We start from the raw sequence: 13,523 nt of genomic DNA, 5'->3' as shown, positions 1-13,523 counted from the left end.
ACTCCCGCAACTGAAAATAATTTTTCCAGAACGATTTGAAATTTTTGAATTTAATTGTTAATAACTTTTTAACGAAGCCTTCATCAACAAATTGGTATTCTTGATTTTCGTGTTATTTTGGCCTCTAGAATCCTCTATTAAATTTTTGCCCAGGGGTGGCCAAACACCCTGTATATGTCACTGTCTCACCGATATTCGATATCAGATTACATTAGACAGTCTGCTCGACGTTGAGCTTCTTTGGTGTGTCAAGGGGAATCTTCTCCCAGTAGTAGGGATGAGTATCGTTCACTTATCCAATCGAAAATGACTCGCAGTTATCCAAGTATTGCTGTATTAACTTAATTACCCGGCAGAACGACGATTACTAAGGCGCTCATTAAGGGGGACGATTAAATACTGAAAAGCAGGTTCGTGTTTCCACTATCGACTAATTTTCAGTGGCTACCAATACCGTTAATTTCGATGCAATCCATAATAATCGAAGTTCTGCTACCCAATTCCTACTCGTCCTTTCGTAATCCTATTGTTAATATATTTACCTACTTCTACCTAATATCAACACACTGAGCACCACAGCAATCTGGATGATCGTTAAAAAAAAGTTATACAAACATCTGTAGCTGAATTTGACTCTTTACATTTGTCGTCACTTTGGTAATCAGTGTATTAACACGTTCGTACCTCGGATTTAATCGTAGTTGTTTCTCGAAAATCTCGTAAGACAATATAAAGTTTCATAATTTAGAAAAATGACGATTACTCCGGGGTCAAACGCGTGTCTAGCGAATCTAACGAGTTTTACGACTATAAGGTATGTCGGTAGAAAGGACAGAGCCGTTCAAACTTACCCAATGATGGAATTGGTGGCCATAATGAAGTCGGTATCGTGTGCATTCATCACATTTGCTTTGAAAAGTTTTGACTTTGTTTGAATGTTAAGGAACTTATCAGGACTAACGCGTAGCCGGTACACACCGCTGGTACTCTGACCGACTTGAAGCGTATCGTTCAAATGTGCAGTTAGCTTACTGAGATCAAGAGGGTGGCACAAGTCTTTTATTGTAGTGCCAATCAGGTCCTGCAACAAAGTTTCATACAAATGTATATTTTGCGTATACTATCATATTTCTTACTCTAAAAATGAGAATGCACCAACATCGAACAGGAATTTCTTAACCATTTTCAATGTGAATTGATTAACGTTTCAGTTAAACAATATAGAAATGTATGGAGCTATTAACACGTTGATCGCCACATCAAACCTCTCAAAACTTTATTTCCAGACAATTGGATACCAGCATACCCACAATTTCTCATAGAACTTATTTTTTCAGGCCCGTTAAAATTCAAGAGTCTAGATTTATTCTCTTTAACATCTCACAAATTAATTTTGGTAGCTCCTCAGTGGCGGTCAATGCATTGAATCTCTTGATAGTAAAATAACCTTTTAAAAAAGTTCTGATTCATCCAAGGACGATCTCTACCTCACCAGCATTTAGTTTGTTAATCGCTAAAAGTACGTTTAGATTTAAGATCGTGGGATTCGTGGTTGGAATTTAAATGTTCGTTTATTTCAAAGACAATATTTCGTCCCTGAAGAGGCTAACCGATCCACGTCGTGGACAAATCCTTCCTAAATATATCTACTCAGAAATGGCTGCCGGTTACAGCGCGATCAGCTTCGCAAATATGGCTATCATCGGTCGCGCGCAAACATCAGCGTTCTAAATGACAAAAAGAGCAAAGGCGTATCTTGCTTCTAAACGTTTCAGAGCGGCTACTCGATATTCCAAACCGAGATCTTTCATTTGTCGGACGACTGGTCTAGTCAACTGAATTATCTGGACCACTGATGGACTCTTTCTTCCAAAGCCTAATATCGAAAAGTGTGTACCACTGGAGTAACTAGAAGGTTCGGAAGAGAATACATCAGGAATCTTACGTACCCTTACCTTGGTTAGGTACTTGGAGTAAGGAGGCGACAACCAGCTGACATCGACCGCGACAATCTTCCCCGTGGTGTCCAACTTAACAGTAAACTGCTCGATGGGCGAACCAATGGGCTTCTCATTCGGGGGTATCCTGCGAGCCACGCACATTACGCAAGGACCGATGTCCGAGGATTCGGAGGACACGTCACCGCTCTCCAGACGATCGCTATTACTTGGCAAAAGAGCGGAACAGATTTGCATAGACTCATATTTCGATACTCGTTGCTGCTTCTCTTCCATAGTCTCTTCTTTATCATCGGGAGGCTTCACCAAGAAGCGGCAATTGAAGGTACGATTCTTCGTTTGGGGCTGTGGCTCGCTCGTCCAGCCTGAATTACATAACATTGTTTAATTTCAAATTAAACAGAGATCTTTATCTTGTTCATCGCTCGTCTAACTATACAAGATTTGTTGCAGCGGTTGGGGAAATTGTTTTGAATAAAAAGGATTCTTGTGTACTATTGGGAGACGAGATGGTGGCACGTTACCTGCAAACTAAACGACGCAAGGGGCACGTAATCCCCTCCACTTCTTAGGTTCTTCGTTGTTATTAGGTAAGTCGATCACCGATACAAGAACCTAAACAGTGGGAGGGATTGGGTGGAGCCTACTCGTGATTCCCTTTGCCCCTTGCGTCGTTTAGCTTGTGGGTAGCGTGCCAACATTTCGTCTTCAAATAGTACATCGGTTGTGAATTATTATATCGACTCTGAAACGGTTCTATATTGGGTCTAAAACAATTCTACGGTGTTCTTATGTCAATTATGTAATATTGTTTCTGTATTCTGCGACGCTTTTAAGAATATATCAATTTTTTCACAATTTTGCCTTGGATATTAGTATTAATTCATATTTATTTTATTAACACTGCTACTTTGTTACTGTACCTTGAACGATATTAAATAAATTATACATAACATTATACACTTACACAGTAAGTGCAAATCAACAAATTTAATTATTAATAATGTAGTTGAACCGATATATGTATAACGAAATCATTTCAGAACTGATATAATAACGGTTCTGTAAAACCGTGACCATAAACTAGAACCATTTTCATTCATAACTGTTATATCATTTCGGTTCTTAAAGAGTTTTAGTCGGAACCTTTACATAACAGTTTGAAATAATTATTTTCAAAACCTTTTCGATTCCCCATTTTGATAGAGGAATTGTATATTATTTCATTACTAATATATTCTTCCATCGAGCATGACGGACGGTTAAAATTTGTGTTAAGAAACTTTCTTATAGAAATTAAAGCTTTTTTAAATATTACATGGCTATTTACTTTGTCGTAGCTAAAATAAATTGTACGTCACTTAGATTTTAAGGTTTATATTAAATTAGAGCCTTTTAGCCTGCTTTATAACTAATATGTTTGTGTATTAAGTGGACTATACTTTTCGTAGAAATATGAAGACAAACTAAACACAATTATATCTGGATTGGACAAAAATACTAGAAATTATAGAAAAATCACAAACACACAAATTTTGAATTTCATTTTGTAAGAATTAATGTAATTCTTTATCCGTGACAAAAATATGAGAAGATTAACTGAATAGTTTAAGAACTGTCATATTTATCTCAAATTATTTAAACGATTTTTCGCATTTTAATATCACCAAATAATATACAATTCCTCTACCATAATTTAATTTCTGTTTTTCTTTGTTTGCTACATTTTAAATTATTCGCAGCTTGAAGAAGAAAACGAAAGATCAAAGGTTCGTAGCTTTTCTATTTTGTAATCGATGATATTTTATGAATTCCTTAAATCTAATATCACCGGGATTTTATATAATCGACACGATAAAAGGTGCTTTAATTAACAAATATAGAAGACGCCTCGTAGAATGTAATAATTTTACATTATAATCTTGATTCAGTTTTAGTTATCGTAGTATATAATTTTAAAGTGGTTTAATTTTGATTTAAAACAATAAATGCATCCGAGAGGTTGCTGAAATTATTATGACTTAACTTCCAAAATTTTATAAACATTTTTATCCATTTTAGACTTATAGACTAAACTGATTTCAATTTCGATACGGGCGACTGTTACGACTCGACGCAACCAACTTTTTGCACACGGTACGTTTGGAAAATTGGCATAAATATTGAATGAAATTTCACGTATCGCTGTCTCGAAAAGCGAAGCTTTCGATGCAGAGCGGTTATCGCCGGATATCGCGTTTCTGCTGCGCTCGCGAATTTTGAAACCGTCTTCTTCAATTACACAAGATAAATCTTTGCTTTGCAGAACCACCGAAGCTCATAACAAAACGAGATAAACCGAAAGGCGCACGCATAAATACATGCCAGAGTTACATTATCATAACTCGTAAATAATCGTTTCGTCATGTGGCCGGTATTTAAAAAAAATGAAACAATAGAGAACGGATATCGTTTTCGAAACTGAAGAGAAAAAGAAAAATGGGGGAAAAAAGATGGTGATATTATATCGACGAGGTACCAACCTAGCGACATAGGCAACAAGCTCGGCATGAAGGTGTTGTGGTCTCCATGGTGAATAATATTATAAATATCCTTGCCGAGCACATCGTCCTTCGTATAATTTATATATTGTGTTATATTATCCGTTACGGACTCCACGCGTCCCTCCGTATTTACAACAAATAGAAAGCCATCTAGCGCCTAGACAAAAATTCAGAACACGGTTAGAAAGATACTGGGTGCACTGATCGACCGGCTGACGATAATATTTGGGTAGCTGATCGGTATGGGCAATTAATTCTGAACGATGTAAAACCACAGACGAGGTGTACGAGTAGACCATATATCAAATACATTTTATCTGGGCCTCTAGAGACCCATTACCATTTTTGTGTTACACAAATGAACACAAAAGGAAGTGAGATAGAAAATCAAATTACAGACATTCTATTGTTTTTTAACGAAATGAAAGCTATACCGGTCCAAAATTGTGTATCGATCGATTCATTTCATTGGAAACATAAAATCTTTAGACTTCATCACAGTTTCTGTCAACTATCATTCTTGGAGCAGTATACTGCTTCGATAAAATTCTTGGTGCTCTTTACGATTGTAAAAAAAATGATTAATAGTATTAGAATAAGCATGGATTCAGTATCCAGTGGTGAGTATAATTCTAAATTATGCGTATGTATGTATTAATGTGCTGATCATCCGGAATGTTCGATTAATATTTATTCTTTTTTTTGCCAGTCTTGGGATACGCTCTTTCAAAGTGGACCAAAATGTTAAGAAGATCATGCATCAAATTGTAAGGGGATCCTTGTAAGAAGGCTTTAATCTCTTACCGTGCCATTTAGCTGGACGAAATCCAGGTCCAAACGATAAGCGTCAACGCGCAGTAAACAGACCAGATTCATGCAAAACTGCTTTGTAACAGACATTATAAGAATCGTGACCGACTCTTGTGGCGTACCGATAGGAACTAAAACTCAATGATGATCGTGATTTGCTGTCCGGGAGCTCATGATGTTTACATTTGGGACGACTTTCTGTTCGCGAGTCTGGCTCGTGACATTCGTGTTTGGGGCAAAATCTTCGTCACGAGTCAGACTCGTTAAAGTACGGGAAAGGGTTAATATCTTCGTTTTCGTGATGATTTTAATGAGTCATTCGTTATTCGATGGTCAACAATGAGGTTGACATCAAGATCAGTGAACTAGTAAAGACTAAGGAAATGCCAAGAAGTAGGACCAATAAAATACACTCACTATTGTAGGAGTTATGGTTGCTTGCAAACTGGACCACTTTTTTTTAAGTTCTTCTCACTTTACAGAGTGAAGTAACAATTTTACCAACACTCTTTGAATTTCTACATATTTTTCATCAAATCACGCATTGTTTGCATTTCGAAACATTAAAATCGTCCAATCCGTTCAGAAGTTATGATGTTTTAAACATTCGCATAAAATTTCAGGACAACATTTCTGGCCATACATTATATTTTCGATTGGGAATTTTTCTCTCGAAAATGGATAGGATTTCGGAGGTAGGTTTATTCACCAAAAATTATGGTAAATGACCCCTGAAACTGAAAATAATTTTTTTAGAATGATTTGAAATTTTTTAATTTTGTCGAAAAATTTCACAATTCTCGAATTTTTTTCTCGAAAGTGGGAAGAATTTCGAGGGTATGTCTATTCACCAAAAATTATTGTAATTAACCCCCGCAACTGAAAATAATTTTTTTAAGACGATATGAAATTTTTCTATTTCGCCGAAAAATTTAGGCACCTATCCCCTGTCGATTCTTCTTAAAAATTCGTTTTTGATTTTTATAATTTTGTTTGACCCCCCTATAGAAAAGTTGTCTAATACTTTTTTGTAGGTACCTATGAGCTCTACTTTAGAAAAAAGTTTTATTGAAATATACGCACTATTATAGGAGTTATGGCTATTTGAAAACTGGAGTATTTTTATGGGGTTTTTCTCATTTTGCGGGGTCAAGGATCAACTTCTCGAATATTTTTGGAATTTCTACATATTCTCCATCAAAATACGCGTAGTTTGCTTTTTTAAACATTAAAATCGTCCGATCCGTTCAGGAGTTATGACATTTTAAAGATTCGCATGCAATTTCGGGGTAACATTTCTGGCCAGATATTACATTTTCGGTAAGGAATTTTTTTCTCGAAAATGGTTAGGATTTCGAAGGAATGTCTAATGATCAAAAATGATTGTAATTGACCCCCGCAACTGAAAATAATTTTTTTAGAACGATTTGAAATTTTATTTTTTCTTCGACAAAATTTAGGCAACTACACCCTGTCGATTTTTCTTAAAAATTCATTTTTCAATTTTAATAATTTTGTTTGAAGCTGTACGGAAATGTTGTCTAATACTTTTTTGTAGGTATCCATGAGCTCTACTTCAGAAAAAAGTTTCATTGAAATATATTCACTATTGTAGGAGTTATGATCGTTTTAAAATTGCGTTTTTTAATCCCTTTCATAGTCAACTCACATATACATATTTACATACACACTACAACTGTCTGCCCATCAATACTAATTCAGTGACTAGTTTGTCAACTGACCGCCATCCATGAGAAGGGAACGCTAAAATTACCTGCAAATTTTGAGATCTGTATGACAGTGAGATTGGGCCACGAAAGTCCATAAGGTGCAAGGTCTACTCGTATGCCTCGTCTGTGGTAAAAGTACTGTGATTAATTTTCGTTGCAGAATAATTTCTAGTCTCAATTTTGTGATTAACATTCGTTAAATCAATAATGAATCGCAAGGTACAAATAAAGGAAAAAGGTTTTTTCAAATTCTAATAGAATTCGTTACCTAACTATAGCATAAAATAAATTTTTATACAGTGTTAATTTTTAAATATTTATCAATATTGAGCTGTTGCAATTTTCAATTGTCAATCAATTTATTATTGATGTCTGCCCTTTCCTTACATTAAATGAATATTAAATATTCAGAGTAATGCGGAAATTTTTAAATTATATAGACTGCATAGATCTATGTGGTAAATGTGCTTGGAATTTTAATTAAACTTATTCAAAGTAAATACAGCATGTCACTGATAAATTAAGTACTACCCCTGTTCGATACCATCTCTAACGTGCAATTTCACACGTACGAGAAGACAACCGGACTTGGCATACTTTGATTTCTATTTAAAGGATAGTCAATTATTTACAGCACATTTCTTACGCTGTACGTCCCATTCATCTGTCCGAAGAAACACTTACGTTCAAATTTATTACATTCGACACGACAACAATTTTATTTTATATCGATTTCAGGTTATTTAAGCTTCTACGCCACCCATAGCCGGTGGCGCACCCGAAGGGTGTTAAAAAAATTAACCCCCCCCTGCATACTACAAATATTCATTTGTTTGTCGTCAACAATTTTTTATATATAACAAGAAAAGAACAAATACCAAACAACAACATTATGTTTAACAATAAGGTCGCAAGGTCAAAGGTAAAATAATTAAAATAAATTTCGAAATAATAAAAATTGAAAACTATAAAAAGTATTGCGACGTATTTGGGTTAATTTTTAATCTCCACCACCCCTGTTAAATTTCTGGATGCGCCATTGCTCCTAATACGTAACAAATGAACTACTTTATGTTGAAATAATATATTTAAATGTTATCCACGTACCATAAAAATAAAATAAAAATATTTCTGATGCATTTGAAGTTGTTGAGACTGGAGATTTTGCAATTTGTGGTGTACGAAGTGTTTAAAGCGATCTACAACCCTCGTCGACTATAGAATAATGATTCTGCGATCATGCTTTGTATACGGGGTATTCGATTACCCCTGGGAAAACTTTAATGAGAGATTCTAGAGGCCAAAATAAGACGGAAATCAAGAATACCAATTTGTTGATCGAGTCTTCGTTAAAAAGTTATTAACGTTTAAAGTTCCGCATGTAGAATCTGCGAACAGCTGCGTGCGCGAGATAGTGGTTCTCATCCACAGAACTGTAAGACTGTCGATACGTCAGTAAGTAGAGTTTCTCATGCAGAATGAGAACCATTATTATGTGCACGCAGCTATTCGCAGATTGTCGTTCTACAGGCGCAACTTTAAACGTTAATAACTTTTTAACAAAGCCTCAATTAAGAAATTGGTATTCTTGATTTTCGTGTTATTTTGGTTTCTAGAATCTCCCATTAAAATTTTTCCCAGGGGTGACTGAACACCCTGTATAATAATAACACAGTCAATTTACAAAACAAATTGCAGTTGTATTTCCAACAATTTGACGCTGAGTAAGTATTATTAATATGTATTTTATATAAGCATAATCTCGATCCACAGGAGCACCGTATACAGTTTAATTAGTTGATAGTTTCCATTTCTAGAACACAACTTTCATGAAAAAAATGAATTATAATATTTTTCAATGCATATCAAGTTTCATAAAAATTAAGAAAGCTCAACAGTTGGAATTTTGTACAGAATAAATCATAAACTAATTTCAGAAGAAGAAGACCAGTCAATAAACACTTTGTATTGTTTCGTCTTCTAAATTGACTGTGTTATTATCCCACACGTGCAATGACTATAAAATCATTTTATGGATGACGCTGAGGACTTTGGATCTCCTTAAGGTCCAGGATACTCTTTTCGAACCGATGAAACGAATCGAACAATCGTTGTTTAATCAGTTATGCTTGATCCTACCACTATTCAACGCCTAAAAGTATTTATTCTTCGTCCCGAAAACAAGTATTTCTAAATAAAATATAGCTTCGAGCGAATGCTTCCGAGCGTAGATCGAGAAACGGAAACGAAAGAGGCAGGGTAAGTTGATGGAACTCGGTTGATTCGTATGCGCAAATTGATTCGTACCTCGAGTAAAACAAGACCAACTTGATCGTTGGACAGTATGTTACGATTCGACGAAGACACTTCACCCTGTTGAACGGCATGACTATTCGAGCCTTTCTGTTGCGTAATGTGCTGCATCTGTACAGAGAAAAAAATTACACCGTTAGTAAAAATCCAATTCCAAACACGGTGAAACGTTGCAACGAATTTTGCTTCGAGGTATGCGCACCTTGAAAAATGCAGCACAAAAGGAAACCGGAAAACAAAAAATACGACCGAGGAAACAGAGCAACCAAACGAGGGAACACGTATCTCAATTAATCGAAAGAGAAGAGATATTTAAAATCTTTATGTTTTAAATAGACGAATAAATATTTAATTGTTATAATTTAATTATTATTAATCGTTAACGGAAATTTGAAGATAAAAATATAATTGAGTTTGAAATTTTTATTTAATACTAACAGTATTGCAAAAATAATAATTGTAATGTGACTCCGTAATTATTGGTTCTTACTGCAACTTCAAATATAATTTAACCAACTCCGTACCAATGCAATCACATTAATTGTGCAGTCAAATAAATCGCATTTGTATTTTCCGCAACACGTACGTCCACATAAATGTAACGTGTGTTTGTAGAACTGAAATAAAATTAGCCATAATTCTTTTGATCTCTCGTGTAAAAAGTTCATAATCATTTAATAACGCTACCATAATCGCAAGGTTTTTTTCGCAGTAAGTCATCGAGTAATAACACGAAACTGCTTTAATTTCATTTATCCACCAAAACTGTCGTTGCATATTGCATTTCATATTGCATACCACGGCGAATACGCATTGCGTTCAATGTAATGAATAATTTACAAGACCACGTTTTTCAGTTCCATACTTTAATATTAAAAATTGTTCTTTATTTATAACGCGACATTACACAGAACGTAAGATAAGAAAGCCGCAGTGTTACTCAAAACTTAACAACCGGTATTTCACCATTAAATATTGAAAGCAATTGTTCGTAAATCGATGAATATTTGCGAATTAAAAAAAAAAAAAACAGGTCAGGTATACAGGGTGTTCGGCATGGGAAAAATTTAAATAGGAGATTCTAGAGGCCAAAATAAGACGAAAATCAAGAATACTAATTTGTTGATGGAAGCTTCGTTAAAAAGTTATTAACGTTCAAAGTTCCGTCAGTACTGAATTTTTTTCTAGAAAGTGGGTAGGATTTCGAGGATATGTCCAATGACCAAAAATGCTTGTAATTAACCCCTGTAACTAAGTATAATTTTTCCAAAACGATTTGAAATTTTTTTTTTCACCGCAAAATTTTATACCTTCTTGAATTTTTTTCTCGAAAGTGGGTAGCATTTTGAGGATGTGTCTAATGACCAAAACTGACTGTAATTGACCCCTGCAACCGAAAATAATTTTTCCAGAACGATTTGAAATTTTTTTTTTTGTCGAAAAATTTCATACCTTTTCGAATTTTTTTCTCGAAAATGGGTAAGAATTCAGGGGTATGTGTATTCACCAAAAATGATTGTAATTGAGCCTCACAACCGAAAATAATTTTTTCAGAATGATTTGAAATTTTTTAATTTAATTTTTTAATAACTTTTTAACGAAGCCTTCATCAACAAATTAGTATTCTTGATTTTCATCTTATTTTAGCCTCTAGAATCTCCCATTAAAATTTTTCCCAGGGTTGATCGAATACTCTGTATATTTATTAGATGTCATTTATTCCTATACGCATAATTACATTGAATTTTTTTATTTACCAAAAAGATTTACAAATGCAACTGAGAATAATTTAAATTATTCTGTATTTAGCAAATTGTAAAATACTTTATTTGTACTAAATCGTCGTAGTCGATTCATGCAATTTCATTATAATAGACTGTCCATTTTTTTTGCAAGTGTCGAGATAAATTCTTCTGCCAACAGCTTCAATATTTCATACTAATGATAAAATAGTAGTTTTCTAAAAAAACAAAATATTACAAACGAGGAAAAAAATAGCCACAAGTTTGTAAAGAGCGGAGTAAAATAAAAATGGCGGCGGTAATAATAAAAGTACTAAACGATAATACCAGACAGAAAATTTTTGAGATGCGTGTGAATTTTCTTCGTCTCTCGTACAAAATGTCTTAATTCTGAAGCGACTATCGGCACACTTCGACAAATATTTAAACTGATAATCCACATTCCTCCTCCTCGTGCGATAATTGAAAACAACAAACTGTTGCATCTCTCCTATCAGAAGTTGCAAACAATTACTCATCCGCTTGCTTGTTTTCAGAATAATGAAACTCGAGCACGATCGTACATAACCATAAATTTACTAGTAATATGTTTCATATATCTACACATCAACTTCCAATGATTTTAATTACAATCAGCTATTTAATTCAAATTTTGACAAATTGTATTTTAATTATCCTCTTCTGCTACGTTTCTCTATCGCCATTGAGTAAATGGCGTAAACTAAATAAAAATTGAAAATATAATTATAAAGTTGCAATCATTAAATAATACAATTCCTTTCGCGAGCAATTTTCTATCAAGCGTGTTTCGAAGCAAATTTATTCTTCGTCCAAACTTTAATAAAACTAAGTGCAACTTCTGAAGAAAAAACTTTTCAGGCGTAAAATAACAAATCATTCTGCAACACCTTTCACCGAACCGATAATATCTTAAATGCTGTTGCAAGCATAAATAAACGAAGCTAAAGCAGTAAGAAGGAGGGAAAGAAAACCTTCTATTACTTTCAAGAATGCCAGCGGATGAATCAGAACCAGTTCTATATTTTCGCTGGCAGGCGAGGTAAATAATTAAAATCGTTTACGCCCGATGCACTTTCGAAATTGAAAAGAAAAGTAAATTCCAAATTGTTACGTGTCCGCTCGGCAAGAAACGCCGCGTCGCCGGAGAAAAATATTTAACGCGGATGTTACAAAGAAAAAGCAATGAACTCGTCGCGCTGCCATTCAGAATCGCAAGGTTAACCGTGTAAGTGGAACACGAAGAGAGAAGGAAAGTAAATCTCTGCGTTACCGGCCGAGTTTCATGATCGCGGGGGGAAAAGCTCGTCCTTGAGTTCATATTTCCCGGCACCGATAGATCGCGCTCGTAATCGGGAGTGAATTGAAGCGCACGGACACACAACGTACCGTGGCCTCGAAAAGTCGGTGACTCGGCGGCTGAGTCCGACAAACGGTTTGCGACGTTGCCGCTAGCCTCTGCTTTAAAGCGTATATATTTCTCCCGTCCCATCGCACACGTCGCACGCGATAAATTCTTCCTCGATCGCATTCGGAACCGTCGACGTTTCTCTGGTCGAACGGATCGTTTTCCGAACCAGAAATGGGCCTAAAAAAAAATAATACGAAAGCAAGACGAGAAATCAAGGGGCAAAAATTGCATCGATCGAATCACATAAATCCATACGTAAACACGTCGGCTCGGAGTCGACGTTCCCTGCAAATTCATTCGTTGGCACGCTGAACTGCCTTTAGTCACAACTACTACCGGTACACGATGCCGAGATGGCGAAAGATTTCGTTGCAAATATACAATTGATTCTACCTCGGTCACGTCGTAGGACAGGATGCGCGTGGCTCTACCGCGCAGATGACGTCACACGAACTCTTGCTCCGGTAGCTCGGGTTATAACGCTGCCGTTTGGAAGGTTTCCTATTGGCCTCGATGACGTCATCCAAGGTCACGTGACAAACTCTCAAGAAGTACTTTTTTAACGATTCCTTGTGTCCACGGAATTCGTTTGCGAGGGCAGTACGCCGAACGCACAGGGTGAGGGATCATTCTCGCATGTGCAGTATTGTGTTTGCCTCTTAATGCCGCCGCACAACGTGTCGAACGAACGAACGAACGAAGACGAACGAGCGAATATCACGACCCTGGGCGCGAAGAATCGACATGTGCTCGTTCGTGAACCGCAGAATTAACGCGCGGAGAAGAACAGACGGGAAGTTCGAGCCCCTTCCAACGGTTAGTTCTCTTTCTCTGTTTACGACTTTACGGACAGACACGCTGCTTGCAATTAGACGTTGGCTCGGACCAATTATCGTTTCGCGTATTTTCAGCGAATCGAATATATCTGGCCGACTGCGCGACCCCCTGGTCGCGATATCACTATTCGTTTCAACTGTTTTCTTCTCTCAGTCTCCCCC

At 35.9% G+C, this 13,523-nt stretch overlaps 1 protein-coding gene across 14 annotated transcripts in view; it reads right to left on the bottom strand.

The window, feature by feature from the left end:
• The window catches only part of LOC143345172 (uncharacterized), a 219,313-nt gene that overhangs the window by 31,820 nt on the left and 173,970 nt on the right, over positions 1–13,523 (bottom strand). For 10 of the 14 annotated variants that reach the window (XM_076772050.1, XM_076772080.1, XM_076772072.1 and 7 more), the window contains 4 exons: positions 9,349–9,465; positions 4,481–4,658; positions 1,950–2,323; positions 852–1,081 (listed from right to left, as the gene is read on the bottom strand). In XM_076772050.1, coding sequence (XP_076628165.1) covers positions 852–1,081; positions 1,950–2,323; positions 4,481–4,658; positions 9,349–9,465 — 899 coding nt within the window. The remainder of the gene's footprint in view (positions 1–851; positions 1,082–1,949; positions 2,324–4,480; positions 4,659–9,348; positions 9,466–13,523) is intronic. The other 4 variants (XM_076772061.1, XM_076772139.1, XM_076772121.1 and 1 more) reach the window with 3 other exon arrangements.

Source organism: Colletes latitarsis, chromosome 1, assembly GCF_051014445.1.
Source record: "Colletes latitarsis isolate SP2378_abdomen chromosome 1, iyColLati1, whole genome shotgun sequence".
NCBI classification, from domain to species: Eukaryota; Metazoa; Arthropoda; class Insecta; order Hymenoptera; family Colletidae; genus Colletes; species Colletes latitarsis.
This window is presented reverse-complemented; position numbering and strand designations above follow the sequence as displayed.